The 15,535-nt window shown below is 42.9% G+C and overlaps 1 protein-coding gene and 1 long non-coding RNA gene across 4 annotated transcripts in view; both read left to right on the forward strand.

The window, feature by feature from the left end:
- Nucleotides 1–239: 239 nt before the first annotated feature.
- The window catches only part of emilin1a (elastin microfibril interfacer 1a), a 54,281-nt gene continuing 38,985 nt past the window's right edge, over nt 240–15,535 (forward strand). The window contains exon 1 of one of the 2 annotated variants that reach the window (XM_042321408.1): nt 240–841. In XM_042321408.1, the coding sequence (XP_042177342.1) occupies nt 696–841 (146 nt within the window). In that variant the 5' untranslated portion in view covers nt 240–695. The remainder of the gene's footprint in view (nt 842–15,535) is intronic. The other variant, XM_042321407.1, reaches the window with a different exon arrangement.
- On the forward strand, nt 9,149–11,687 carry LOC112236684. 2 transcript variants are annotated; one of them, XR_006083336.1, is made up of 3 exons: nt 9,149–10,084; nt 10,654–10,714; nt 11,106–11,687. It is a non-coding gene; the product is annotated as an uncharacterized LOC112236684 (long non-coding RNA). The 2 variants fall into 2 exon arrangements; XR_002951262.2 differs by lacking the exon at nt 10,654–10,714.

Genomic DNA, 15,535 nt, shown 5'->3' on the forward strand with positions numbered 1-15,535 from the left:
TCACTACTGTATCTTGTTGAACTTTAGTCAATCCTGTAGCCTACAGACAAAATAGGATTTTCCCGTGTCAGCATCTTCTGGTTGGGTAACTTCTAAGCCATTCATCCCCAAAACTAGATGTACTAAATGATACGTTCTTGGAAACGTATTTGAAAAAAAAAAAGAGGTTGATTTTTAGGGAGGAACTGCAAAGTGGACAGAGGTAAGGGGGAGTCCGAGAAGAAACCGACAGAGAGAGAAAAGAGTGAGTGGAAAGAGCGAGGGGAGAGAGAGCGATTGAGTGTGTGTGTGAGAGAGAGAGGGAGCTTAAGCATGAGAGGAGAGGAGTGAGGATGGATCAAACGCGCACTATCCTCGCATGACAATGATGACGACCACTTTATACTCCAAGACCTAATATTATTTTTTTCACTTCACGTTTCAGGATAACGGTACACAACAACCGCAAACTTTATGAAATGCAGTGACTTGACGAGAAAGTAACGGTTCTCTTCACCAAAACTACATCAAACTCTTCACATACAACGTATATTAAAACAAATATATATATGTATAGTGTTACCTTCATTGTTTCACAACTCATTTATCGTGCTTCATAACCCCCCGCGTAACTTTTTTGGATGGTTTTGGGACAGATGAAAGAGAGATGACGGATTTATTTTGAAAAACTGCTTAATATATCTTTGACTCCCAAAATGGAATCGTCGCTTATGTACCTGTTTTTATCGTTGACGTTACCTGGAGTCATTTGGCGTGCGTCTTCGAATCCCTCGCTGAACAATCTCCAACCGGCTCTGAGCCAATCCAGTCCAAATGGGGGGAGAGTAGCGAGCAGGCACAGGTAACGTATACTTTATTATCCCATAATAACCAGTCACTAGTGATGATACATGCAATATGAGTCTACAGAAGTAACAGAACTGTTGAACGGTATACAATTTCCACCACTTTATCCGGAGTGCGCAATAAAGTTACCTAGTCTCGCCAAGCCTCCTGATCACCGGAGCTAACATATTTACTCGCTACATATATGGAAATAGGAGGCATTTAAGGCTTTTAGTTTTCACTTTCTTTGAGAAACATTGGGCAATCCCACAAATGCTGAATGTACAGGATATAGGATACTGTTCCCTCCAACACAGTCCAGTGATACTGTACTACAGTACAGGCAGTAATTGAGAAACAACCAGGAAAGGGAAAGGGGGATACCTAGTCAGTTGTACAACTGAATGCATTCAACTGATTGCCATCCACGTCTTCAGCGTCCAGTGGAGCAGTGGGTTTAACTTCCTTGCTGCTCAGAGGAAGAATTACATTCATTTTTTTTTTTACATTGTCAGCTCTGGGACTCGATCCAGTAACCTTTCGGGTTACTAGCCCAACACTCTAACCACTAGGCTACCTGCCACCCCTGAAACAGTAGTTGGTGCTTCATAACATCGTTTTGGAAACTATTTGGGAAACGTCAGTCTGTAGTGTGTGGCCTATAATCATATCTTACAGTTGATGACAATGTAATGGGAGTCCTATTTGAAGCTAAGCCGCCGACAGGGAAACAACATCTGCAGTAGTATGACTCTCCTGATCCTACTGACAGCATGGCTATTATTGTCATGCCTGTAATGGAGCTGAGCTTTAGGGGACCCTGTGGAGGCGACTTCACCCGGAGTACCCTTAAAATGAAATAAGGAGTGTGTGTGAAAGAGAGAGAGAGAGGCAGGGAGAGAGAGAAGCAGAGAGAGAGAGAGAGAGAGAGAGAGAGACGCAGAGAGAGAGAGAGAGAGAGAGACGCAGAGAGAGAGAGAGAGACGCAGAGATAGAGAGAGAGAAAGAGAGAGAGAGAGAGAGACGCAGAGAGAGACACAGAGAGAGAGAGAGAGAGAGAGAGAGAGAGTCTGCTAGCTATGGTCTGATCTCTATATAAACCACTGTTAGGGTCTGACCTCTATATAAAACACTGTTAGGGTCTGACCTCTATATAAAACACTGTTAGGGTCTGACCTCTATATAAAACACTGTTAGGGTCTGACCTCTATATAAAACACTGTTAGGGTCTGACCTCTATATAAAACACTGTTAGGGTCTGACCTCTATATAAAACACTGTTAGGGTCTGACCTCTTCTCTATATAAAACACTGTTAGGGTCTGACCGCTATATAAACCACTGTTAGGGTCTGACCTCTATATAAAACACTGTTAGGGTCTGACCTCTATATGAAACAGTGTTAGGGTCTGACCTCTATATAGAACACTGTTAGGGTCTGAAGGGTCTGACCTCTATATAAACCACTGTTAGGGTCTGACCTCTTCTCTATATAAAACACTGTTAGGGTCTGACCTCTATATAAACTACTGTTAGGGTCTGACCTCTTCTCTATATAAAACACTGTTAGGGTCTGACCTCTATATAAAACACTGTTAGGGTCTGACCTCTATATAAAACACTGTTAGGGTCTGACCTCTATATAAAACACTGTTAGGGTCTGACCTCTATATAAAACACTGTTAGGGTCTGACCTCTATATAAAACACTGTTACTGGTACTGGGTACTGTAAACGGGTCTGACCACCTCCCTTTAATACACTCTGCTACTGGGTACTGTAAACGGGTCTGACCACCTCCCTTTAATACACTCTGCTACTGGGTACTGTAAACGGGTCTGACCACCTCCCTTTAATACACTCTGCTACTGGGTACTGTAGTACTGTACTCCGTCACTTAGTCAGTCAGTGTCGGTCGGTGGGATGGAGGCCAGACAATCCGACTCAAACGTCTTTAACTGCACTCCCTGGTGAAAATCACTGGACTGAGAAGAGAGAGGAGTAGCTACCCAGAACCCAAGGGCTGTATCCCAACTGGCACACCCTCCCTTTGTAGTGGCATACTTTTAACCCAGAGCCCTGGTCAAAAGTAGTGTACTAGACAGAGAATAAGGTGTAATTTAAGACGTAGCCCCAGGGCTGCTACTGCGTTAGAGGAAGGAATGTTGTTGGCCCTTTGTGCTACCGCTTAGACATCTGTTTGAACTCTGAGATGTGTTTTGACAGATGTGTGAAGTATTCCATAAGTAGAGATTTATTACAAACGTATGACTCATGATCTCAGGGCTCGTCTACTCGCCTGTCAGTTTATTTAGTTAACAGTTAGTTAGATTTCATCTTGACTTATGAGGATGACTGTGTCATCTACAGTACCAGAAGTTTGGACACACCGACTCATTCAAGGGTTTTTCTTTATAATCTTTTTCTATTTTCTACATTGTAGAATAACAGCGAAGACTGTAAATTATGAAATAACACACATGGAATCATGTAGTAACCCAAAAACGTGTTAAAAAGTGATTCTTCAAAGTAGCCACCCTTTGCCTTGATGACAGCTTTGCACACTCTTGGCATTCTCTTAAAATTCTCAAATTTGTACTCATCAGTCCAAAGGACAGATTTCCACCGGTCTAATGTCCATTGCTCGTGTTTCTTGGCACAAGCAAGTCTCTTCTTCTTAGTTTCCTTCAGTAGTGGTTTCTTTGCACCAATTCAACCATGAAGGCCTGATTCACGCAGTCTCCTCTGAACCGTTGATGTTGAAATGTGTCTGTTACTTGAACTCTGTGAAGCATTTATTTGGGCAGCAATTTCTGAGGCTGGTAACTCTAAAGAACTTATCCTCTGCAGCAGAGGTAACTATGGGTCTTCTTTTCCTGTGGTGGTCCTCATGAGAACCAGTTTCATCATAGCGCATGATGGTTTTTGCGACTGCACTTGAAGAAACTTTAAAAGTTCTTGACATTTTACGGATTGACTGACCTTCATGTCTTAAAGTAATGATGGACTGTCATTTCTCTTTGCTTATTAGTTCTTGCCATAATATGGACTTGGTATTTTACCAAATAGCGCTAGCTTCTGTATACCAACCCTACCTTGTCACAACATAACTGATTACGCTAACGCATTAACTTTTAACAAGGCACACCTGTTAATTGAAATGCATTCCAGGTGACTACCTCATGAAGCTGGTTGAGAGAATACCAAGAGTGTGCAAAGCTGTCATCAAGGCAAAGGGTGGCTACTTTGAAGAATCTCAAATATAAAATATATTTTGATTTGTTTCATACTTTTTTTGGTTACTACATGATGACATGTTATTTCATTTATTTATTTTTATTTAACTAGGCTAGTCAGTTAATAACAAATTCTTATTTACAATGACGGCCTACCCCGGCCAAACCCTAACCCAGGCGATGCTGGGCCAATTGTGCACCGGCCGGTTGTGATACAGCCTGAAATCGAACCAGGGTCTGTAGTGACGCCTCAAGCACTGAGATACAGTGCCTTAGAGCGCTGAGCCACTCAGGTGTTATTTCATAGTGTTGATGTCTTCACAATTATTCTACAATGTAGAAAATAGTTCAAAAAAAGAAAAACCCTTGAATGAGTAGGTGTGTCCAAACCTTTGACTGGTACTGTATGATGTTAATTCTTGAAGTTAATTGGTATTTGGTATTTTGGTATTTTATTTTATATCCTCATTGCCTATTGCAAAAGCAGCAGCTACTCTTCCTCGGGTCCACACAAAACATGAAACACAATACAAATAGTAAATTAAATTTATAATGAATTTTTTTATTTTTTGTCCTCTGAGAGACCTACTTCCGTGTACTTCCGGCGCCGACAGAGATGGCCGCCTCGCTTCGCGTTCCTAGGAAACTATGCAGTTTTTTGTTTTTTTACGTGTTATTTCTTACACTAGTACCCCAGGTCATCTTAGGTTTCTTTACATACAGCCGAGAAGAACTACTGAATATAAGATCAGCGTCAACTCACCATCAGTTCGACCAAGAATATGTTTTTCGCGATGCGGATCCTGTGTTCTGCCTTACAACCAGTGTAACCGAGTGGATCACATGCAGCGACCAAAAAAAAAAACGACTCAGAAAAAGAGGGAAACGAAGCGGTCTTCTGGTCAGACTCCGGAGACGGGCACATCGTGCACCACTCCCTAGCATTCTTCTTGCCAATGTCCAGTCTCTTGACAACAAGGTTGATGAAATCCGAGCAAGGGTAGCATTCCAGAGGGACATCAGAGACTGTAACGTTCTTTGCTTCACGGAAACATGGCTAACTGGAGAGACGCAATCCGAATCGGTGCAGCCAACGGGTTTCTCCACGCATCGCGCCGACAGAAACAAACATCTTTCTGGTAAGAAGACGGGCGGGGGGCGTATGTCTTATGGCCAACGTGACATGGTGTGATGAAAGAAACATACAGGAACTCAAATCCTTCTGTTCACCTGATTTAGAATTCCTCACAATCAAATGTAGACCGCATTATCTACCAAGAGAATTCTCTTCGATTATAATCACAGCCGTATATATCCCCCCCAAGCAGACACATCGATGGCTCTGAACGAACTTTATTTAACTCTCTGCAAACTGGAAACGATTTATCCGGAGGCTGCATTCATTGTAGCTGGGGATTTTAACAAGGCTAATCTGAAAACAAGACTCCCTAAATTTTATCAGCATATCGATTGCGCAACCAGGGGTGGAAAGACCCTGGATCATTGTTACTCTAACTTCCGCGACGCATATAAGGCCCTGCCCCGCCCCCTTTCGGAAAAGCTGACCACGACTCCATTTTGTTGATCCCTGCCTACAGACAGAAACTAAAACAAGAAGCTCCCACGCTGAGGTCTGTCCAACGCTGGTCCGACCAAGCTGACTCCACACTCCAAGACTGCTTCCATCACGTGGACTGGGAGATGTTTCGTATTGCGTCAGACAACAACATTGACGAATACGCTGATACGGTGTGCGAGTTCATTAGAACGTGCGTTGAAGATGTCGTTCCCATAGCAACGATTAAAACATTCCCTAACCAGAAACCGTGGATTGATGGCAGCATTCGTGTGAAACTGAAGGCACGAACCACTGCTTTTAATCAGGGCAAGGTGTCTGGTAACATGACTGAATACAAACAGTGCAGCTATTCCCTCCGCAAGGCTATCAAACAAGCTAAGCGCCAGTACAGAGACAAAGTAGAATCTCAATTCAACAGCTCAGACACAAGAGGTATGTGGCAGGGTCTACAGTCAATCACGGACTACAGGAAGAAACCCAGCCCAGTCACGGACCAGGATGTCTTGCTCCCAGGCAGACTAAATAACTTTTTGCCCGCTTTGAGGACAATACAGTGCCACTGACACGGCCTGCAACGGAAACATGCGGTCTCTCCTTCACTGCAGCCGAAGTGAGTAAGACATTTAAACGTGTTAACCCTCGCAAGGCTGCAGGCCCAGACGGCATCCCCAGCCGCGCCCTCAGAGCATGCGCAGACCAGCTGGCCGGTGTGTTTACGGACATATTCAATCAATCCCTATACCAGTCTGCTGTTCCCACATGCTTCAAGAGGGCCACCATTGTTCCTGTTCCCAAGAAAGCTAAGGTAACTGAGCTAAACGACTACCGCCCCGTAGCACTCACATCCGTCATCATGAAGTGCTTTGAGAGACTAGTCAAGGACCATATCACCTCCACCCTACCTGACACCCTTGTACTCCCTGTTCACCCACGACTGCGTGGCCATGCACGCCTCCAACTCAATCATCAAGTTTGCGGACGACACAACAGTGGTAGGCTTGATTACCAACAACGACGAGACGGCCTACAGGGAGGAGGTGAGGGCCCTCGGAGTGTGGTGTCAGGAAAATAACCTCACACTCAACGTCAACAAAACTAAGGAGATGATTGTGGACTTCAGGAAACAGCAGAGGGAACACCCCCATCCACATCGATGGAACAGTAGTGGAGAGGGTAGCAAGTTTTAAGTTCCTCGGCATACACATCACAGACAAACTGAATTGGTCCACTCACACAGACAGCATCGTGAGGAAGGCGCAGCAGCGCCTCTTCAACCTCAGGAGGCTGAAGAAATTCGGCTTGTCACCAAAAGCACTCACAAACTTCTACAGATGCACAATCGAGAGCATCCTGGCGGGCTGTATCACCGCCTGGTATGGCAACTGCACCGCCCTCAACCGTAAGGCTCTCCAGAGGGTAGTGAGGTCTGCGCAACGCATCACCGGGGGCAAACTACCTGCCCTCCAGGACACCTACACCACCCGATGCTACAGGAAGGCCATAAAGATCATCAAGGACATCAACCACCCGAGCCACTGCCTGTTCACCCCGCTGTCATCCAGAAGGCGAGGTCAGTACAGGTGCATCAAAGCTGGGACCGAGAGACTGAAAAACAGCTTCTATCTCAAGGCCATCAGACTGTTAAACAGCCACCACTAACATTGAGTGGCTACTGCCAACACACTGTCAATGACACTGACTCTACTCCAGCCACTTTAATCATGGGAATTGATGGGAAATGATGTAAATATACCACTAGCCACTTTAAACAATGCTACCTTATATAATGTTACTTACCCTACATTGTTCATCTCATATGCATACGTTGATACTGTACTCTATATCATCGACTGCATCCTTATGTAATACATGTATCACTAGCCACTTTAACTATGCCACTTGGTTTACATACTTATCTCATATGTATATACTGTACTCGATATCATCTACTGTATCTTGCCTATGCTGCTCTGTACCATCACTCATTCATATATCCTTATGTACATATTCTTTATCCCCTTACACTGTGTATAAGACAGTAGTTTTTTTTGGAATTGTTAGTTAGATTACTTGCTCGTTATTACTGCATTGTCGGAACTAGAAGCACAAGCATTTCGCTACACTCGCATTAACATCTGCTAACCATGTGTATGTGACAAATAAAATTTGATTTGATTTGATTTTGATTTGATTTGATTTGACCTATGCTCATCCACGATTATAAAGAGAAATCGGCTGTTTTTTTCAAGAGCCTAAAATATAAATACACCTCCATACAAGGCTACAATTCAGCCCAAAAACCTCTGTCCGCATTGATGTAAGGTGTATAAAAATAATGTCAGCAAACTTTGCTATCATACACACATTGTATATTTTAGCTAACACTCCGGCTAAACAGTGAGGGAGTTTTTGGACGGAAGCTGCTGTCCCTAACTGTCTGAGGGAGGCCAGAGACATTAGAGAGAGAGAGAGTGTGAGCAAGCTCGAGTGAGGGAGGGAGAGAGAGAGGGAGAGAGAGGGGGAGAGAGGGAGAGAGAGAGAGAGAGGGGGGAGAGAGGGAGAGAGAGAGAGAGAGAGAGAGAGAGGGAGAGAGAGGATCCAGATTGCAGGGTATTAGACCAAAGTTCTCAATTGGTACAAAATATATTAAGTACTGCACACACTCAGGTTTAAAAATAAGCTCAACTGGACACCTTAATGAGGCAGTGAATGAGCTGAGAGAGAAAGCACACAAGACATTCTACGCCATTAAAAAACTAATTAAAATTCAAATACCTATTACAATTTGGCTAAAACTAATTTAATGTGTCATTGAACCAATTGCACCTTATGGCAGCGAGGTGTGGGGTCCAGTCGCAAAACAAGATTTCACCCAATGGGACAATCACCCCTTTGAAACCCTGCATGCAGAGTTTTGTAAGATTCTCCTACATGTCCAGAGGAAACTACAAACAATGCATGCAGGGCAGAATTCACAAACATGTTCTACTAACACACTGAAGCCTCAGGACCAGAACATCCAATCAATCAGAATAAATTAAACCAAATTACAACACAGTCAAAACAAAACTATATTGCTTATTGCACAAGCACAAAGCAAAATGCAGTGCTATCTGTCCCTAAAGCGACAGTACACCGTGGCTAACTATTTGACCATGGTTACTGATCAAAACCTTAGAAAAACCTTGACCAAGTACAGGCTCAGTGAGCACAGCCTTGCCATTGAGAAGGTTAGACACAGGAAAACCTGGCTCCCTGTAGAGGAAAGGCTGTGCAACCACAGCACAACAGCAGAACCTGAGACAGAGCTGCATTTCCTGACAAAATGTAAAAAAATTAAACAATTAGAGAGTGTCATTAAACCAAATTTGAAACGCTCTCTGATGAGGATAGGCTACCCTTCCTGCTGGGGAGGACGCAGACACACAGAGACAGACAGACAGACAGGAGAGATGGAGAGAGAGAGAGAGAGAGAGAGAGAGAGAGAGAGAGAGAGAGAGAGAGAGAGAGAGAGAGAGAGAGAGAGAGAGAAAGAGAGACAGAGAGAGAGAGAGAGAGAGAGGGAGAGAGAGAGAGATGGAGAGAAAGAGGGGCAGAGATGCTTGCAAGGAATTTTGAGAGTGTGTGCAAGAGAGTGAGCCCCTGCTGATCTTTACAAGGACACCAGGGCCTGACCAAGCCATGACCTCTAGGTCATAGTTCAAAGATCATCTCCTCTCTTCTAAATTCATTGAATTCCTCTTGGACACAGTGCAACCCCCTTGAAGTCTAAACTAAGATCAAGATTGAGTCCCAAATGGCAGCCTATTCCCCGCACGGTGCACTACTTTTGACCAGTCTCATAGTAAAAGTAGTGCACTAAATAGGGAACAGAGTGCCATTGGGGACGCATACCAACAGCCTACACAAGGATTGACATTCCTCTGCACTCATCTCATTACCTTCCTCTATCCTTCAGTCTATTCTGGGCTAGTTAATGTGGTTGGCCATGTTCCCACCGATTTTACCTTAAAGGGACATTTCACCACTGCTCTATATCACTGTATATCACCCTTATCATGGTATTAAAATAGGTGTAATATTTTTTTTTTTAAAGGCATTTCTTCCCAACACGCAAATACAAGCATTTCTGCATCTCACCGGTAGAAACGGGCCATCTACATTTCCTGGTTTAAAGCAAACCAGAATATTCTGAATTCATCGGTATTTCAGGACGTAGTGCCGCCCCGTGGACGTGTATCCAGTTGACGTGAGAAATATTTGTTAAAAATGTTCGTAGCTTTCAGCCGGTGGATTTCTAAACGGACCTGAAGTCTCAAATTGATGGGGTTGCCATGTCGTCGAACTTCGGAAAGTGATGCTATTCCATCCATTCTCCCCTTCACGTCAAAGAGGAAGGCATCCGATCAGCCAACATCAGATCAGCAGGAAAGAAGTCGAGCTGAGGTAACGTAGCTAACTAACTAGCTAACTTAACTAGCTAACCAGATAACTTAACTAGCTAACCAGATAACTTAACTAGCTAACTTAACTAGCTAAATAGCTAGCTAACTTAACTAGCTAACTTAACTAGCTAACTAGATAACTTAACTAGCTAACTTAACTAGCTAACTTAACTAGCTAACCAGATAACTTAACTAGCTAACTTAACTAGCTAACCAGATAACTTAACTAGCTAACCAGATAACTTAACTAGCTAACTTAACTAGCTAAATAGCTAGCTAACTTAACTAGCTAACCAGATAACTTAACTAGCTAACTTAACTAGCTAACTAGATAACTTAACTAGCTAACTAGCTAGCTAGCTAACTTAACTACCTAGATAACTACATTTGTTCATCTATACCAAAATCTAGCTAGCTTTCATAATACACTGGCTAGACATTCCAAAGCATATAATTGTAATTAGCCAGCTGCTAATCCGGTGATGTGATTTATAACTTTGCAAGCTAACGTTAGCTTCGCTAGCTTTACTAACTACCGCTGAGGCTAACGTGACTATTTGTTCTATTTAGAGTCTGATCCCATGAACATCTGCCGAGGCGTCAACATCAAGCTCAGTATAGGGAACTTAGTGTAAGTCACCTTCTAAAAACATACTAAAATCTACAAAATCTTTCCATGATGATCCATTATAAGCAAATAAATATACTGGAACTATAGGCATAAACATGATCTGTGTCTTATTGTCATAGTTGGCGTGTTTACAAGTAGGCTATAACTTCCACTGTAGTTTTCGGAGGCTTAGTTGATTGTTCATGCAAGGCTTGAAGTCTAAATTGGAGAAAATTGACTGACCCGTTTCTGTTTGGGGTGGGTATTGTGTGTGTGTGTGTGTGTGAAGGTTAGTATGCATGAACTATTGACACGAGATGTGTGGGTGGGTATAGTACCTTGTTTGAGTGTGTATTGATGGGGACAATGTAGTAACATGTTGAATAATCACTGACTACTGTGTGTCCTACAGACTAATCCTGCTACTGACCTGGACACCAGCTTCAGTTGTACAGAGCCTGTAGACACATTGGATGAAAGCTTTCACCCTGGAAGGAACTCAAGATCAACATCATGTGACTTTGAAATTAGCCAGGACAGCCAAATGTATTTATGAAAGCACAATCCCCTCTTGAGAAAACAAAATCACTAAAACACACAAGCCAAGTGTTTCTTCAAACTTGTCACACCCATGTAGCCAGTTGTTTGGCATGAGGGAGAGAGGCTGTTAGTGGGCTTTTCTAGCCTCACCCATGTAGCCAGTTGTTTGGCATGAGGGAGAGAGGCTGTTAGTGTGCTTTTCTAGCCTCACCCATGTAGCCAGTTGTTTGGCATGAGGGAGAGAGGCTGTTAGTGGGCTTTTCTAGCCTCACCCATGTAGCCAGTTGTTTGGCATGAGGGAGAGAGGCTGTTAGTGTGCTCTTCTAGCCTCACCCATGTAGCCAGTTGTTTGGCATGAGGGAGAGAGGCTGTTAGTGGGCTTTTCTAGCCTATCCACTATGCTGTTGGCAGTGTTCTCCTCAACAGCACAACTGTAGGCGCTCATACACAAAAATACACAACTAGACTGTCAACCAGTCAAGCCCCCCCCCCACAAACTTTTCACATCTTTGGTAACAGCCCATCTCAACACCCCATTATTGACTCTGAGTAACAAAGCACATACCAGTCTACTGTAACATTTTTGTTGTTGTTTACTGATGAACATGGTTTCTTGTATGGTTCCACATCCTCATGATCAGGCTTTATGTTTAACACATCCTCATGATCAGGCTTCATGTCTTTCCAGGGGACTTGCAGTAGAAACTAATCTTCCAAAGCATTGGGTGGTTAAGTAAGTGTATGAGAGGCTTGTCCACCTGACTGTGGAGTGCAGAAAACGACCAGACGGTTGTCTACAACGAGCCTGAGTCACAGCTCCCCAAAACTCAACATCCCTGCTAACATCGCCACAGCTCCAAAGCCTGCTAAACCAGGTGCTATTACCCAAAAACAAGTAGACTTGATTGAGATGTTGTGTTCTGGACATCATCAAGACTCTTGGAAGAATGTTCTATGGACAGATGAGTCAAAAGTATAACTTTTCCAGATAACATGGGTACCATTATGTCTGGTGAAAACCAAAACACTGCATTCCACAGTAAGAACCTCATACCAACGGTCAAGCGTGGTGGTGGTATTGTGATGGTTTGGGGTCAGCATGGTGGTGGTAGTGTGAGGGTTTGGGGTCAGCATGGTGGTGGTAGTGTGGTGGTTTGGGGATGCTTTGCTGCCCCAGGACCTGGAAGACTTGCCTTAATAGAAGGAGCCATGAATTCTTCTCTGTATCAGTTCTTTCTATAGGAGAATGTCAGGCCCATCTGTCTGTGACCTGAAGCTGAAGCACAGCTGGGTCCTGCAGCAAGACAATGATCCAAAACACACAATGAAGTCTACATGAAAATGGCTAAAAAGCAACAAATTTGAAATTTTGGAACGGCCCTGGTCAAAGTCAAGACATATTCCCAAATGAGATGTTGTGGCAGGACTTGAAACGAGCAGTTCATGCTTGAAAACCCACAAATGTCGCTGAGTTACAGTAGTACTGCATTGATGAGTGGGCCAAAATTCCTCCACAGTGATATGCGAGACCAATCAACAACTACAGGAAGTGTTTGGTTGGAGTCATAGTTACTGAGTGTATACGGGGACAATTACTGTTTCACACAGGGGCATTGGGTGTTGCATAACTTTGTTTATGAAATACATTAAGTATGTCATTGTTGTGTTATTTGTTCCCCTCAGGTTCCCCTTGATCTAATATTAGGTTTTGGTTGAAAATCTGAATACGTTCAGTATTAAAAATATGCAAAAGTAGAGAAAATTGGAGAAAATAGAGATTTTGTTTTTACAAGCGTACTGACAAGTGACTAAATGACTCCAGCTGCATCAGAAACCAATGAAGTTGATCAATGACTTTAACTTCTGGATCAATTCATTGTGATATTCATGAAAAACAAAGGATGCAGGGAGTTGGTGTATAATTTAAACTTGAGTTAGTTGTAAACATGGTTCAGTGAAACAGTAGATTAGTCTGTGACTATAGCAAATACAGTTGAAGTCGGAAGTTTACATACTGTCACGTTCTGACCTTTATTTCCTTTGTTTTGTATTTATTTAGTATGGTCAGGGCGTGAGTTGGGGTGGGCAGTCTATGTTTGTTTTTCTATGATTTTGGGACTTGTATGTTTCGGCCTAGAATGGTTCTCAATCAGAGGCAGGTGTCATTAGTTGTCTCTGATTGAGAATCATACTTAGGTAGCCTGGGTTGCACTGTTTGGTTGTGGGTGATTGTCTATGTTAGTGGCTTGTGTCAGCACAGTTCTCATTATAGCTTCACGGTCGTTATTTGTTTATTGTTTTGGTATAGTTTGTGTTCAGTGCCTCATCATGAACACATACCACGCTGCATTTTGGTCCTCCGATCCTTCTCGCCTCTCCTCTTCAGATGAAGAGGAGGACGACCGTGACATCCTTTCAGAGTTTGATGTGACAGTGTTAGGTTTTGTTAGCTGTTGTTAGCTCAAATCCACATTACACATCACAATAAAACCCTCAAGGTTGTTTGCCTTCACTGGGTTTACATATATCATCTTGTTTTTTGTATTAGTTTTAGCATCTTGTCTAAAGAACCAAAAGGTTCTATATAGAACCCTAAATAACCCTCTTGTTCTAAGAGTGTGTTCTAAGAGTGTGTTCTAAGAGTGTGTTCTAAGAGTGTGATCTAAGAGTGTAATCTAAGAGTGTAATCTAAGAGTGTAATCTAAGAGTGTAATCTAAGAGTGTAATCTAAGAGTGTAATCTAAGAGTGTGTTCTAAGAGTGTGTTCTAAGAGTGTGATCTAAGAGTGTGATCTAAGAGTGTGATCTAAGAGTGTAATCTAAGAGTGTAATCTAAGAGTGTAATCTAAGAGTGTGTTCTAAGAGTGTGTTCTAAGAGTGTAATAAGCTTTCTTTAATTAAAAAATCATCATGAACACATACGACGCTGCATTTTGGTCCGCTCCTTACGACCATCGTGACACATACACCTTAGCTTAATACATTTAAACTCAGTTTTTCACAATTCCTGACATTTAATCCTAATAAAAATTCCCTGTTTTAGGTCAATTAGGATCACCACTTTATTTTAAGAATGTGAAATGTCAGAATAATAGTAGAGAGAATGATTCATTTCAGCTTTAATTTCTTTCATCACATTCCCAGTGGGTCAGAAGTTTACATACACTCAATTAGTATTTGGTTGCATTGCCTTTAAATTGTTTAACTTGGGTCAAACATTTCGAGGAGCCTTCCACAAGTTTCCCACAATAAATTGGGTGAATTTTGGCCCATTCCTGCTGACAGAGCTGGTGTAACTGAGTCAGGTTTGTTGGCCTCCTTGCTTGCACACGCTTTAACAGTTCTGCCCACAAATGTTCTATAGGATTGAGGTCAGGGCTTTGTGATGGCCACTCCAATACCTTGACTTTGTTATCCTTAAGCCATTTTGCCACAACTTTGCTTGCATGTATGCTTGGGTTCAATGTCCATTTGGAAGACCTGTTTGCGACCAAGCTTTAACTTCCTGACTGATGTCTTGAGAGGTTCCTTCAATATATCCACATAATTCTCGTCCTCATGAAGCCATCTATTTTGTGAAGTGCACCAGTCCCTCCTGCAGCAAAGCACCCCCACATGATGCTGCCACCCCCGGGCTTCACGGTTAGGATGGTGTTCCTTGGCTTGCAAGCCTCCCCTTTTTCTCCAAACATAACGATGGTCATTATGGCCGAACAGTTCTAATTTTGTTTCGTCATACCAGAGGACATTTCTCCAAAAAGTACAATCTTTGTCCCCATGTGCAGTTGCAAACCGTAGTCTGGATTTTTTTATGGCCTTTTTGGAGCAGTGGCTTCTTCCTTGCTGAGCGGCCTTTCAGGTTATGTCGATATAGGACTCATTTTACTGTGGATATAGATACTTTTGTACCTGTTTCCTCCAGCCTCTTCACAAGGTCCTTTGCTGTTGTTCTGGGATTGATTTTCACTTTTCGCACCAAAGTACGTTAATCTCTAGGCGACAGAACGCGTCTCCTTGAGAGGCACTGAGGCTAGCTAGGCTAGTTAGCTAGCTAGCTATAATGTTAGACTACAGTAAATGTCATGTATAGCAAATGCACAGCTAGCTAGCTAAACTTGGCTAGCTTGCCTTGTAGTGGTACTAGCAACCCCGTTATGGCCGAATCAATCACCAAATTGTACTGTACTGAACATCACTGCCAAGTGTAAAACTAGAGCTTATATTGCTAGCTAGCTATTGACAGCAAAACAAATAACTTGTTTATCATTTACCGTCCTGGTCTAGGCTGGCGCCAATAATTGCT

This window comes from Oncorhynchus tshawytscha, linkage group LG05 (genome assembly GCF_018296145.1).
Source record: "Oncorhynchus tshawytscha isolate Ot180627B linkage group LG05, Otsh_v2.0, whole genome shotgun sequence".
NCBI classification, from domain to species: domain Eukaryota; kingdom Metazoa; phylum Chordata; class Actinopteri; order Salmoniformes; family Salmonidae; genus Oncorhynchus; species Oncorhynchus tshawytscha.